This window comes from Leuciscus leuciscus, assembly GCF_965113295.1.
Source record: "Leuciscus leuciscus genome assembly, chromosome: 6".
In the NCBI taxonomy this organism is placed as follows: domain Eukaryota; kingdom Metazoa; phylum Chordata; class Actinopteri; order Cypriniformes; family Leuciscidae; genus Leuciscus; species Leuciscus leuciscus.
Window position 1 is genome coordinate 37807755 of NC_138730.1, and position 14994 is coordinate 37822748.

The window sequence follows — 14994 nt, forward strand, 5'->3', positions numbered from 1 at the left end:
GCTGTTCTTTTTTCAGAGTGAGATGTTTGAGTGTAATTTTGGTCCAAACTATCATCCCACATTTGAAGCGTTTGTGAATGTCAACATTGATGAGGTCAAGCTGAGTCTTTTTGATAAAACTGAAGGAAAGGAAGTGTGGGTTCGACGAATCCTTCTCACAGGTAACGAATGACATGAGTGATAGATGTTGCTAGTATTGTAACTCTTTTTAGCGCATTGTAACATTCGTTTAAATTAAAATTATATGAAAGATTGAATCTTTCAGTCTACACTGTAAAATATTTTTTTAATTTTGTAAATAAAACAGATTATTGGCATATGGTTTACAAGCAAATGCTATTTAAGTCTTTCTACTTGAAGAGTTTCATATTGAATTCAATGTTACTAGCTGATTCTTTGTAATTATTTGGGAAATTTACTTGCGATTGTTTCCTAGCTTTTTCCAAGTAAATCCTACTCCAATATGTTTCAGTGTAATCAACAATGCTTTATAAAAGTATTAAGTTGGACACTGGTGATCAGTAGATTTAACCCATGTTATAATGTTATCTAAACCATTGTACTAAACTCAATATGATTTGTGAAGTATTTATTGATTCATAATACTTACTTAACTGCTATTGTTTATATATATTAAAGTTTTATTTATGCAGATTTTTCAGTGTTCAAATTTCTTTATTTCTTAACATCAGGTAAAGATGCAGACCCTTCTGCTCACAAAAGGCTAACAGGTATGAACTCAAAGATGTATTTCAATTAGTGCTGTCAAATCCAATAATCGCATATAACATAAGAGCAGTGGTGTGTGTGGTATGACAGACCTCTGCAGAGGCTGGGGCGAAGTCGCGTTTCGTATGGGTGGGTCCCCCTCGGTAGAAATCACGTTCTGAGGGCACCGCGATACGACAGAAAGGGCACTTTCACGATTAAAGTGTGCACACCACTGCATGAAGTTTGTGTTTATATAAGATGTGTGTGTACAGTACCATTACCTTGCCCAACACTCAGTTGTCATGACATAAATATATATATGTGTGTATATATGTGTGTGTATGTATGTATGTGTGTGTATGTATGTATGGATGTATATACTGTATACACACACACACACTATCTTTACAAACATTTATGTTAGATGTAATTAATCAATTTGACAGCAGTAATTTTAATTGGTTGGTCTATCTATCTGTCGTACACAAACCTTTTTTTGTTTTTTGTTTCAATCAGAATCTGTATTTGTAAAAAAACACAGGGATAAACTCATTAAAAGAGTTTCATCAGTGAAGGCGATTGCTGATGGTCTGTGGACCAAAGACATGATTCCAGATGAAATTTACAGTGAAGTTAATGCCGCAGAAACACGACAGGAGAAAACAAGACGTTTGTTGGATGCTCTTGGAGGAGTTTCTGTAAAAGCAGAATTCTACAGACTGCTGAAGGAGACGGAACCTTATCTAGTCGATGATCTGGAGTCTGGACACAGTGGACTGCAGCAATGCTAAAACTTTGGTCAGTTTGAGACATAAACGCCAGCTCAAGCGTTATACATGTGTATATATTTATAGAGAGAGAGACTTAGATGCTTATTTTCTTAAGTTAGCACAAGATTTGCAAATTATATTTCTGGCATGAAACTCCACAAGTTTGTACAAAACCTTATGATCATGTTCTACTACACCATGATTTTGGAAAGATCAAAATATAAAAATATATAAAATATTGACGCTAAAGTCTTTCTCAAGTCTTTAACCAAACGTTCTTTTTGCGATCTAGTTAGTTTTAATTTCCCCCTCACTGGTGAAATGGTGGGCTTGTGTGATGTTTGCTTCAAAGAGGCGTTAAGAGCGGTTTTAGAGTGGCGCAGCTTGATTTTGGCCTTGTGGCTCAAGGTCAAAGGCTATTGGCCCTGCCCGTGTTAGCCCTGGCCCAACAGTGGAAAAGTGGCTAATGATGCTGTTAATGTATGAAAATATGAGTCACTATGAATGGTTTTATTTGATAATAGGCTACTGTGAAAAAATAACCGCATACAATAATAAAACAGTTGCCGTGGGGAAAAAGCACATGGGTCATATTTTTCTTTTGAGTACATCTTTAACAGATTAAAAAAAAACAATAGTTTAATAAGTATTATAATGAATATTATCTTGTGGACTGGGGTCACACACCGGACAAGAAGCGCAGCACCGCGTCGCGTCTAGGACAACTCGAGGAAATTCGAACACATTATTCTCTATGAGTGTACACACACCGGCGGCGGCTTTCAGCGTGTTTAAGTATGATCTAAGTCTGATCTTAGATTTCTAAGTGATCTTAAATGTCTTTTTGTTTAAATTTTATTTTATTTTTTTATCAAAAGAACCAAGTGAAGGTGTAGAACCTCCTGAACACAGAAGGAACCCAGGTCTGATTTTAATACTGAACATTTCAATTAGGCTACATGTTAATTCTTGTAATAGTCTCACACACACTGTACACTCTTCTGAAGACTAACTTAAACCATCTTTTGTTTTAATCAGAAGCTGAATTTGTGAACACACACGGAGATGAACTCATTCAGAGAGTTTCATCAGTGATGGCGATTGCTGACAGTTTGAAGAGCAAAAGGATGATTACTGGTGAAATGTGGAGAAAGATTAAAGCTGCAGAACCACAACCGCAGAAAATGAGACTCTTGTTGGATGCTCTCGACTCTGGAGGAGATTCTGTAAAAGCAGAATTCTACAAACTGCTGAAGGAGAACGAGCCTTATCTAGTAGATGATCTGGAGTCTGGACCCAGTGGACCTTCACCACAGTAATGCTGAGAGTGAGTTTAAGGCGTAAAGAGCAGCTCTGCTGTTATTATACTGTACATTTTTATAGATGTACATGTTATAATTTTATGTTTTCCAAATTTTTAACTGTATATCCAGATTTAAATGACATCGTAATCTCCATTTTTTTTGTCCCCACTGTATTTATGCCAGTTGATGTAATACACTTGTTTTAACATGTATGATGCTGTTACTGTATGACAACATGAGTTACTACGAAATGTTTTTATTTGATATTACTGTGGAAAAATAACCACATACAATTAAAAATTTTTTTTTAAAGTTGCTGTGGGAAAACACATGCTCTCATATTCACACACTTTAAACACAGTATTGCACATTCATTCCCTTTCCATCGCTATGTGAATTTGATCATCAAATTCATCTTCTCCTCATACAGTGCTATGCATAAGTTTAGACACCAATGCTAAAGTTGACTAAAAAGAGGAATAAAAAAAATCATCTTTTGGAAATTGAACTTAATGCCTTAATTATTTTTTTTTTTGAAAAATCCAACCTTTAAGGACACCAATTTTCTTTGTGAATGAATAATGTATCGTAAATAAATAAATGTTCTTCCAATACAGGGTGCATAAGTCTGGACACCCCTATGTTAAATTCCCATAGAGGCAGGCAGATTTTTATTTTTGAAGGCCAGTTACTTCATGGATCCAGGATACTATGCATCCTGATAAAGTTCCCTTGGCCTTTGGAATTAAAATAGCCCCACATCATCACATAGCCTTCACCATACCTAGAGATTGGCATGGTTTTATTTCAGTTAGCCTAATAGCTGCTTTGATTTGCATTGAGAGATGATCTTATAGAAAGTACTCCATGCCAGTCTCTAGGTATGGTGAAGGCTATGTGATGATGTGGGGCTATTTTAATTCCAAAGGCCAAGGGAACTTTATCAGGATGCATAGTATCCTGGATCCATGAAGTAACTGGCCTTTAAAAATAAAAATCTGCCTGCCTCTATGGGAATTTAACATAGGGGTGTCCAGACTTATGCACCCTGTATTTTAAGGAAGAACATTTATTTATTTACGATACATTATTCATTCACAAAGAAAATTGGTGTCCTTAAAGGTTGGATTTTTCCTAATTTTTTAAATTAAGGCATTAAGTTCAATTTCCAAAAGATGATTTTTTATTCCTCTTTTTAGTCAACTTTAGCATGGGTGTCTAAACTTATGCATAGCACTGTACATAAAGGTGCCAAATAAGCCTCAAAATTACCAAGAGACCTAACATGGTTAATGTAAACCCATTTCATAACTGTGCACTTGCAAACTTCTTTTAAACAGACCAGCTCACTGTAAAATGTATACTTTATTTCTGACAAAATTGATTAGAGTTTCGAATTTGTTGGACCAAACTGTATTGATCATTGCATATTTTGAACGTTCAAAAATGTTTAATATAGACCAAGGGTCAAATCTTGTAAATTTGATTAGAGTAAGCCTAAATCAAGCCAGATTTAAACATATTCTGCACAAACTGAGCCTTTCTGCAGAGCAGAAGTTGCCATGGTTTTGAGCTCACATAATAAAAGCCCTTTATTTTGCATAAAAAAAAGTTTTTACAGAAACTCAGGATTTGAATGACAAAATTTCTTCAATTTTAATATTATTTTAAACTTTGCTCTAATGATCTGATTCAATATCCCTTTCCAGAATTTAGACAAATGTACAAATCATGATCATAAACGTTTTGTTTAAAAAAAAACAATTTTCTCCTTTAAATTGCTTATACCAAAAGCCATTCAATCTCTGACCCCTTGCCACCATCTTAGAAAAATACTATAAAAGCGCTTTCAAATGCAATTTAGTTCAGATACAAATATGAATTAAAGCTGCAAGCAGCATTTATCGGGGTTCAAGCAGTTAAGGCCTTTAAGCACACAAGCATCAAAAGACATTAAGTTTTGTTTAGCAAGCATTTAACAACTGCCATCATAGATGAAAAAGTCAATTTACAGCCAATACAGGCAGTTTACCATAGGAAATATATGGTTTTAAAGCGTTTTTACAGTTATAGCACCTTTTTGCCTGAGTCTTCTTATAGTCTTGCCTGATCTCCACCACTTTTATTAGTTGTACTCAAAGTGTGCCCATATATATGTGTCAGATTTGTTGTAAATATGTAATTTTGATAAGGAGTTTAGACAATTATATTCAGTGGTGTAACGAGCCAACACCGGGCCCTTAAGTAGGATTATCAAGGCGGGCCCCTTGATGACGCAATTGAAGACATTGATGTCCGCGAGTAGGCTACCATGAATAGGGCAGGATATGATCATACACAGCATATAAGAGATGAGATGACTAACAAAATCAGGAGTAGCCTACGCTCACCAAAAACAAAACAAAAAAACAAAAACAAAAACACTGGTGACAGCGCACCATAACACATTGTTAGGCCTAGGTCCAAATACATAAAAAAGATGCTCTCTTACATTATAGCGGGATTTTCCGGGCTTTCCTTTGTGCAACTGCAAAGTTGTCGATTAGATCAGGATTGTGCGCACAGGCATTCTCAATTGACCCTTTGCAGGGAGTTTGATTGACAGGCGATCTGACTAATCATAATCCGCCATTTTGTCCAACAAAGCAGTCAGGAGAGTTAGTAGATTAACATTGGAGGATTTAAATTTGAAAAACAAAGTGTACTGACATCTTAGCACTTTAAAACAACATTCCTTTTATATTATTTCATGTTTATTTTAATGCTATAAATTAACTAGAAGGAAGAGATGATCGGTTCACAAGCAGCTTTAACTGAGCCTCGAGTCTACAGCGATCTGTCAGACACATTAGAGTCACAAAACGGTATTTATTGTTTAAATGTCTCTAAAAAATGACTACATTTGAAAGGTGAGACTTTGTTTCATATCAAAAGTACTTGTCTGTCAGCGCGCAGTCTTTTCTCTGATCCGCAATGTATTTTTCACTGCGTGAGAACTTGGTGTGGTGTGAGAGTGGCGTCGCTTGTCAGACATAGCAACAGTAACTAAAGTGGGCGGTCTTGTGAACGGTCATTGACAGTATGGACGGGGATTCGCCAGTCCCAATTCAAAACAAATTTCATCACAATCCATCATTGTTCGTTTCAAACATGTGAGAGCATCAAAATGATTCATGGGTGAAATTGATTGGATTTAATTATTTTTTTTTGTCAGTTCCTATCATAATTTTAACATTTTGTTATTGTTATTGTTTAGCTATTTACCTATGTTTTCAAATTTCCTTTGTTTTTTTGTTGTTGTCTCGATCGGACTAATGGCTTTGAAGATAACCACAATTTTTTAAAGCTCTAAAAAATGACACTTACAAAAACCATAAGGCGAAACCTGGCATGTTTGGTATTGTTGGACTTGGCAAGGATTCAGGAGTCTTAGGAGGTCACTCCTGTGAAAAAAACACGGGCTTGAAACTTCTAAGGCTCCTTCAAGGCATTGTGCCAATGACGTATACTGAGTTTTTTGAGATACACCAATGTTCTCATAGACTATCATGGCACCCTGGACAAAGACACTGCGTGCCAATTTTCAGTAGACTAACGGTTGGGTGCGCTTATAGCTATTTTCATGATTTTTTCACTGTTATAGCGCCACCAAGTGACCAATTGTCACGATTTTTTTCATGTCAACTCAGATTGAGCTTATGAACATGTGTCCCAAGTTTTGCGAAAATATCTCTTTCCGTTCACAAGTTATAACCGTTTTATAGTGCCACCTAGTGGCCAATTGTTGCGATTTTTTTCAAGTGATCTCAGATTGAGCTCAGGAAGATGTATGCCAAGTTTAGCAAAAAAAAATCTCTTTCCGTTCACAATTTATAACCGTTTTAGTGAAAGTGGCCCTGGTGCCATCAAATATTTTGGTTCCCCTTATCGACCGTTAATTGAAATTTTGAATTTTTTGGATGATTATTGATTGTCAGACTCCAGAGAATATTCTTGCAGTGGTTTGGTTCCGATCGGGCCAAAAACCTAGGAGAAGTTCGCAAAAATAGGTTTTTCAAAAAAAATGCAATTTACTCGAAATTGGCGCCTGAAGGGCGAGCAAATCGGAGATAGCCATTTTGTCCGCCTTGAGCCAAGGATTCCAACGATATAAGACATTTGATCCTGGGACAAACGGTCTAAGAGTTATGGGCGATTTGTACTTTGTACTTTTGGTCGCTGTAGCGCCACCTATGGGCCAATCGGGGCCATAGTCTGATAGGTTCTCCCCAAATTGAGGCCTACCATCTGGCCAGGTTTCAACGCTCCAGCACTTACGGTTTGGGCTGCACGATGCGTTTTAGCGGAGAAGAATAATAATAAAAACCCTTACAATTATAATAGGGTTTCAGCACTTGAACCCCTAAAAAGCACTCTACTCTACTTTGAAAGTGTGAAGGACAAATACACGGACACTTCAGAGAAAGAGATTCATCACATTCAGTTTTTTCCTTCACATCACACGAGCAAACTCTCTCTCTCTCACATATAGAAACACAAAGCGTCAAATACTCGTGAGGTTTTCTTGGAAGGAGGCAGAGCGTGTGTTCAGAGAAGAGTCTGTACGCTCACTTTGACACTCTGTGAGTAGCATCCATTTGTTTAAAAAATCCTAAAATGTTACATAAACTCGAGCTTTCAGAGTTAAAAGCACTGGTGGCGTTTACCCAGATACTCGCGTCTCCGTCCTATCAGAAGAGTTCAAACTGGCAGCGGACAGCTATTCCTACGAGGAGCTCGGGCAGTGTGAGCAATGGTGAGTTATTATTACACAAGCGATTGATGACACCTGCGGTATTCTTCAACTGAGTGACTTGTTCTGCGAAATCACATTGTAGATTTTACAATCAGTGTGAGCATGTTGATACCTCTTTGTTTATCTAAAGTCCTTTTGACATGGTATTTGGCTTTTAAACATAACTTCTCTCCTCACTCCTTTTTTATTTGGAATAAAAAGTATATTACACACAAAAGAAAAACTTTTTTTTATTGTTCAAAAAATATTGTTAGTTTGTCAGTTGAATTCTGTTGGTCAGTTTTTAAGTATTACTGAACTATGTCTTACATTTTAGTGTCATATTTCTGTTAAAGAATATTGTATTGTCATGAATTCTATTTCTGGCAAAATTGTATCTCTATTCAGAAATCCGGGCACTTGGTTTAACACTATAGAAGGTAAAGTCTCCAAACACTTATTTTTAGATAAACTTGATTTAATTAATTAATGATAAATGCAGTAACCAATCGATTAGATCTCTTTTTGCTAATATATCTTAATTTTCACCGAAAAACTCATTTAGGTTAATATGTTTCCCTCATTTGAGTGGGGACATTTTTGGGGAGTTCTTAGTCGGTAACGTTATTGTGTAACAAATAAAACCAAAGAAGTGTAATTTAAAATTTCTCACAGAATATATCCTGTGAAAGACACATTAGAACGTTTTCATCTGGATATTGATTACAATGGCTGTTTTTGTAATAGTGAAAGAGAGTCTATATTGTGCACTTATTTTTTTAAAGGCCATGTTCATTTTTCTTTTGGTATCTGTGTTAAAATGAACTGCAATCTAGTCTTAAATTTGCCATGTTTTACTTCATTCAAAAGAATATGACTTTTCCCAGAAAAAAAATATTATCGTTTTTTTTGTTATTAGGAAAATTTTATAATTATCAAATTAAATGGAGTAACTCAAAACCCAATTTTACTCATTTTAAAACAACCTTTAAAATGTATTTAGAATCTATAAAGTTGTATAAATGTGTAAAAGAACTGGACGACGCACCCTATGGACGCACCTTCACTCGTTTCCTGTACAGAACATAAAGATGTTGCGCATGCGCGGTCAACACAGAATGAAGAAATAGCCTATTCTCGGAGACCAGACAACTCGGTGTTCCCGAGTAAATCTGTTCAAAATGAATGAACCGTTCAAATGTCCGAGCATAAAGGAGCTCCTGTGTCATATTTTTGATGATCTTGGGATAGAAAACCAAAAGAAGTTTAAAAGCAAATTGTGCGATCGGAAGAAAAAACCGCACGTCGAAATATTTACAGTCGACAAAGTTATAGACTCTGCAGATCTCGCCGATTTAATGGTGAAAACTTTCACACTGAAGGACGCGGTTCCTGTAACACTCGAAATATTAGAGGCTATTGGCTGTAATCAACAAGCAGTGGAGCTCAGACAGCGCACAAGTGACGGTAAGTAAAACTATTGTAAATCATAAATGCGAAACTAAATTTAGAGGTTTCGTTGCAGACTTTCTATCTGACAAGTTAATTTAGTATTTTTCACAAATTCGTATTTCAGAACCAAATCACAAATTGATTTAGTTTTCTGATCCTATCTCCAAATCTCATCTTCTATGAAATCTTAAACCGCTCCATCGAGTTTATCTGCAGAAACGCAGAACGTCGTGACAGTATGAGGACAACACCGCCACGCAGTGTGTGTGTGGGAGTGAGTGTGCGTGAGAGTGTGTACATGTTTTTATATCCCGGTGGGGACTTCAACCTGAATGCACACAGACTCATGGGGACTCGTGTCACAGTGGGGACCTAAATTGAGGTCCCCATGGGTACACAAGCTTATAGATCATACAGAGTGAGTTTTTTTGGAAATGTAAAAATGCAGAAAGTTTTCTGTGATGGGTAGGTTTAGGGGTTGGGTTAGTGTAAGGAGATAGAATATACAGTTTGTACACTATATAAACCATTAAGTCTATGGAGAGTCCCCACAAAGATAGTGACCCAGACGAGTACGGGGAGCGCTTCAAAGTTTTAATGTCAAGTATTTTATTAAAACGATCCAATTGAAATTATATTTTGTGTTATGAAATGATTTTATGATCATCTTTTGTAGGAAAGATAGACCCTAACTTTTTGTTAAAATGACAGCTTAATAATATAAACACACACGTATATATAACCCCCTTGTAACCTTTTGTTTTTAAAGTTAAAAGTTGCTTTATGTCTTAAATGATTAAAATAATTTAAATTGAACCCAAAGCTTAAAACCCAAAATATTTAAACAGCTTGAGCATTTGAACATTTATTTATTTGAGATAAAATGATTTTCTAGCATTTCAGAATGAACCATTTTTTTCATAGTACATAGGCTAATACACATTACAATTCTACACTGGATTTGCATGAATCAAGCAAATTCAGATCCATCAAACCCAAAACACCAAAATGATTTATAAATTGTTTTATCAAATTTACTTTTACCCTTAAGTAGCAAAGAGAATAAATTGAACATAAGTTATTGCACAGCAGGTACATGATGACAAATTAAATCTAAAATAAATCTCCATAAACATGCAATTAATTCTGAGAGTCCTTTTGTCCAAATACTCATTAAGAAAAATGTCCATCTCGTCCTTAAGAAGTGAAACACTAAAAGCTCTTTGGCCGGTTGTCTGTCATCATCCGTTTCAGCCTGTGAAAGTTGAAAAAGGGCTTTTTCCTGCTCTTCCTTTTTCAATTTCAGAAAGCACGGCTCTTTGACTAAACCTGTGAAGACGTTTGTTTGTCCCGCAGCAGCTGCAGTGCAGAGGTCTTCTGTGATCTGGCTTCTTCATGAGAGAAGTGTAGCCTACAAACAAATGAAAAAAAATGAACAATGTCTTGTGTTGCAGTCATGATGTAGCATTATAGCATAGCATTATAATAAAGTTTTGAAATTCTGTTTTTCTCATGTCAGGGATGCACCGATCCGATACTCAGTATCGGCTCCGATACTGCCATTGTTGCGGATAACGTATCGGTCAGACAAGGCCGATCCAAATCCGATATTGTGCGTATACTATTCTGTGTTATTGTTAAGCCCCACAAAAGGCGCACAAACATTATAAAGCACCATAAGTTTTCGTGTACAATATTATAAGTGTTCTGAAGCCATTATATAGTATAATGTGAGAGATAAATTAATATTTAAGTCTTAAATTCAAGCTCACGTAAACGTTTCCCTCAGCTGCGGCTGTCAATCATTCTCCATTCAGCATTCAAACAGCACGTCGCGTTCGGTTACCACAGTTAACAAGATGAAACTCTCTCCAAGATGATTCAGTGTTACTATTATTATACTTGATCTGTAGATAAAGGTCTATGGTTTCGCACAAAACAACTTTATCTTGCTGGACTTTATTGCTGTACCTTAATCATGTTACTTTCTACCGGGTGTCTGTTAGGTCACAACACTGGAGTAGCCTAAAGTCAGAGCACTATTTGTTCTTCACGCGCACAGTAACTGAGATTTAAAACTGTTAAAAGAAAATGCTGAATAGACTATTGCATAGATAGATACTGTATAATACACTACGCATCAAAATGTATTTTCTTTGTGCTTTAAACTTTTCAATGCGGACTCGACGCGCTGCGACTCATGTTGCTTCAAGCGCATCATTCTGCGCTCGGGATGCGCATAAGCGCTTGTGCCGCACTGTATTGGAGCCTTTCATATCATAATACAGGGACGCAATGAAAGATTATTAATAGCCGTTCTTGTTCTGTCCTATCTATCATTGCTACCTCATTAAACAGCTGTGCTATACTTTTAAAAAATGTCTAAATTTTATAGTAGGCTATATATAAAATAATTGCTATTTTTGATTTTTATCTTGTTTTTCATGAATGTATTTCACAACAATACAAAGAGCAATGTGTAAAGTTTTACAAGATATAGTGTTACACTTATTGTCTCTAATTTGTTCCCCACTAAACTTTTAATTTTTTCACAAAATGTTCAGATTTTATACAGTTATTGTGCACTCGTGATTTTTCTAGACTAAATTTTACTGCTGAATTATTCACTAACCTAGTTTACAAAAGCATTTATGTCAGATTATGATCTTTTTGTTTTTCTTTTTTTCAGTTCTTATTATCAGTTCAACACAGAGTTATAGAAATTCTACTTGATAAAAAAAAAAACTGGTATCGGTACGGATCGGTATCAGCCGATACTCAGAATTTTTGGTATCGGATCGATTCTGAAAAAATGGTATCGTTGCATCCCTAATATTTGAGACATAAATCATACTCGGTCACTAATAAAATTATATTCAGTACAAAATGTATTCAGAAGTCAAAGGCAAGCACTTCATAGGGCTTTTCACACTGAGCTCACCTGCAGGTTATTGTTGTTCTAAACACCACTTTTAACCCCAGGTAAAGTAATGTTTCACGCTTTGTATATTTACACGCTTTGGACAGTCATTGAAACACTGTGCATGGTATATAAATAGTAAATTCAGTGTTTGAGAAAAAAACAAAAAACAAAAAACAAAAAACCTTCAAATGCTTGTCACGACCAAGCCTAAAACTCAGGTCTCTGGTGTAAGAGCTAGGTGGTAATACCACTGAGCCACCAGAAAGCAGGGGTAGGATCCAATCGAAACAGGATAGAAGGTCTCAGGTAAGACGGTTTAATAAACAAAAGATGATGTCAAAAACTCCAACAAAGGTTCTCCTCAAAATGGAGGTATAAAACAAAAGGAAGAAAACAAAAACTCCACGAGGGGAGAAAAATAAACAGAAAAATAAACAGATGCAAGAGAACTTCTTTAAATAACTTAAACCAAAAAAACTTACTATTTCACAGTGTCTCAAAAAAAAATCCTAAGAAACTCAGGGCACCAGGCAGACATCTCATACAAAGACCAAGTAACAAGGGAGAACCAAGACAGAGCTTAAATACACAGGGGGAAACAAGGTGCAGGTGAAGATGATTACACAAATGACAATCACACAGGTGAGTGACATGACAACATTTGACTCTAAACTAACTTGGTCAGAGCAGGTAAGGAAAGTAGAGGAAAAGTGTAAGAAGATTTTAAATATAATGAGGTGCTTAACTGGGATAGAGTGGGGTTCTAGTAAAGGAGCCTTAAGAGGGGTGTATGTGGCTTTAATAAGACCAGTGATGGAATATGGAAGTATAGTGTTTAGATCTGCGTCGAAAACATCATTAAAGAGACTGGAAATTATACAAAATCAAGCACTGAGAATTTGTTGTGGAGCCATAAGGTCCTCTCCGGCTTGTGCATTGCAAGTTGAGGTGGGCGAGCTTCCATTAAGTTTAAGATTTGAGCAACTGATGATGAACTATTGGACTAATTTAAAAGGTCATAATGAAAGATGGCATCCTACAGTTAAGTGTCTTAACCCTTGTTGGGAAAGTGGGAAGGCTAAGAGAGAATGCTTTGCTTGGACATCTAGTAAAGTAGCAATTGAAATGAAATTGCAGGAGAATAAGTTCAGTCCTAATGTTCCCTTTTCAAGTACACCGCCTTGGTTGTTTTCGCCACTAATTATAGACTTCTATATTCAAGGAGAAATAAAAAGACTTAATGGGAAAGGAAACTGGTTAGAAAAAGTGGAGGACAGAATAAGGTCTATGTATAATTCATTTATAGCTGCATTTACGGATGGCTCAAAAGATCCTAAGAGTGGTTTTACTGGTTTTGCATTTACTATTCCAGAATTAAAGATAAATGTTAAGGAAAGAACCTCTGATCATTTGACAGTATTTACTGTGGAAATGTTAGCTATTTTAAGGGTATTACAGTGGGTAGAGGAAAACAAAATTACCAAGGTTTTAATTTGCTCTGATAGTCTATCATCATTAATGTCTCTTCAGTCGTTATCATCTAATAGCAGACTTGATATTGTGTATGAAATATATGAGACTGTATACAGACTGCAACATATTAATGCAGCGGTCAGATTTTTGTGGATTCCGGCTCATAGGGGGATTGAGGGAAATGAGACCGCAGATATGTTGGCTAAGCAAGCTTTGAAACTCGACAGAATTACAAAAGTGGCAGTAAGTAAAGCTGAAGTTAAAGTTAAAATAAAGGAAAATATTATGAAGACATGGCAGAGACAATGGGATGAAGGGAAGAAAGGGCGTCATTTATACAATATTATGCAAGAAGTAGGGAAAAGGAAATCTATAGATCGATGTACTAGAGAAAGTTGCATTATTTCGAGGCTGAGATTACACTCTAAAAACTCCTGGGTCAAAAATAACCCATAATGGGTTATTTTTGACCCAACTCCTGGGTTAAAAAGGGACCAACTAATTTATGGGTTATTTCAACTCAGAAAATTGGGTTATGCTTTTTGACCCAAATTATGGGTTAAATACCTGACCCAAATGTTGGGTTTAAAAAACCCAACATCTGGGTAGAAATAACCCAAAAATTAGTTGATCATTTTTTAACCCAGGAGTTGGGTCAAAAATAACCTAGCTTGGGTCACTATCCCAGTATGCCTTATTTCAGAAAATAAAACTTTGTTTTACATTATATTACACACTTCAAGCACTTTTACATTTTTATTGCATTAAATAAAAATATATAAGAAAAAACACACACTTGGACATGTTTATTTTCATATTTATTTTAGGTCACACTGTAATAACAATATTAGAAATAAAAAATAGAAAAATAAACAACAATTCTCAGAAGAGCCTCAGGAATTTAAGCCTGGGGTCAACTTTGGGGACAAGATTTTTGATAGTGTCCTCATCAAAGAGAAGAAATGCCTCCTCATCTATCTGAAAGACAGAAAACAAGACAACATGAGTATTGTTAATAAGTCGAGACAATTGTGAACCACTCACCAGACACTCTTTCATTATCAAGCTAACAAATAATCACTTTTAAGGTAATGCAGTGGCTTTTTTTTTTTTTTTTTACGTGGCCCAAATTGCTAGTTAACTAATGTGGTTCTTTTGCAGCATTAACATTACCCATTTTGTGTGAATGACACATTTTCTTTCATTAAAAAGTGTAATGCAGCCCATTCTTATGTATAACAGCTTAAAGACAAGGCTCAATAATCTTTTAGGGTTGTACATACCCCACTGTCGAAGAAGTTGTGACTTTCACAAAATCTTGCACCGACACATTTAAGTCTTATTAAAAAAAATGCTCACCTCTAAAATTCTCTGTCAGCTCAGACAGCTGCCACTCAGTTAGCTTATCAGCGACAAAACTGTCCATTCAAAATGACCTGGAGAAAACATAGCAATATAGAGGTTAGCAACAATTCAAAGACTTGACCCGCTTCTTTAACTCTCACTACTTCAGCCAGTAGAGCACTGTATAATATGATAAGCACGGCACAGCTGGTAAACATAACTCAACTATTGTGTTGCCTCGTC

At 35.9% G+C, this 14994-nt stretch overlaps 3 protein-coding genes across 4 annotated transcripts in view; 2 read left to right on the forward strand and 1 right to left on the reverse strand.

The window, feature by feature from the left end:
- Positions 1–14994, forward strand: part of LOC309501370 (uncharacterized protein) — a 220324-nt gene that overhangs the window by 176211 nt on the left and 29119 nt on the right. The window contains exons 37-38 of the mRNA XM_082173409.1: positions 17–161; positions 693–731. Of these exons, the coding sequence (XP_082029535.1) occupies positions 17–161; positions 693–731 (184 nt within the window). The remainder of the gene's footprint in view (positions 1–16; positions 162–692; positions 732–14994) is intronic.
- Positions 1–14994, forward strand: part of LOC309501540 (caspase a-like) — a 105427-nt gene that overhangs the window by 70379 nt on the left and 20054 nt on the right. The gene's annotated exons all lie outside the window — the stretch shown is intronic.
- LOC309501505 (uncharacterized protein) overlaps positions 1–14994 on the reverse strand; it is a 177353-nt gene that overhangs the window by 15013 nt on the left and 147346 nt on the right. The window lies entirely within an intron of this gene.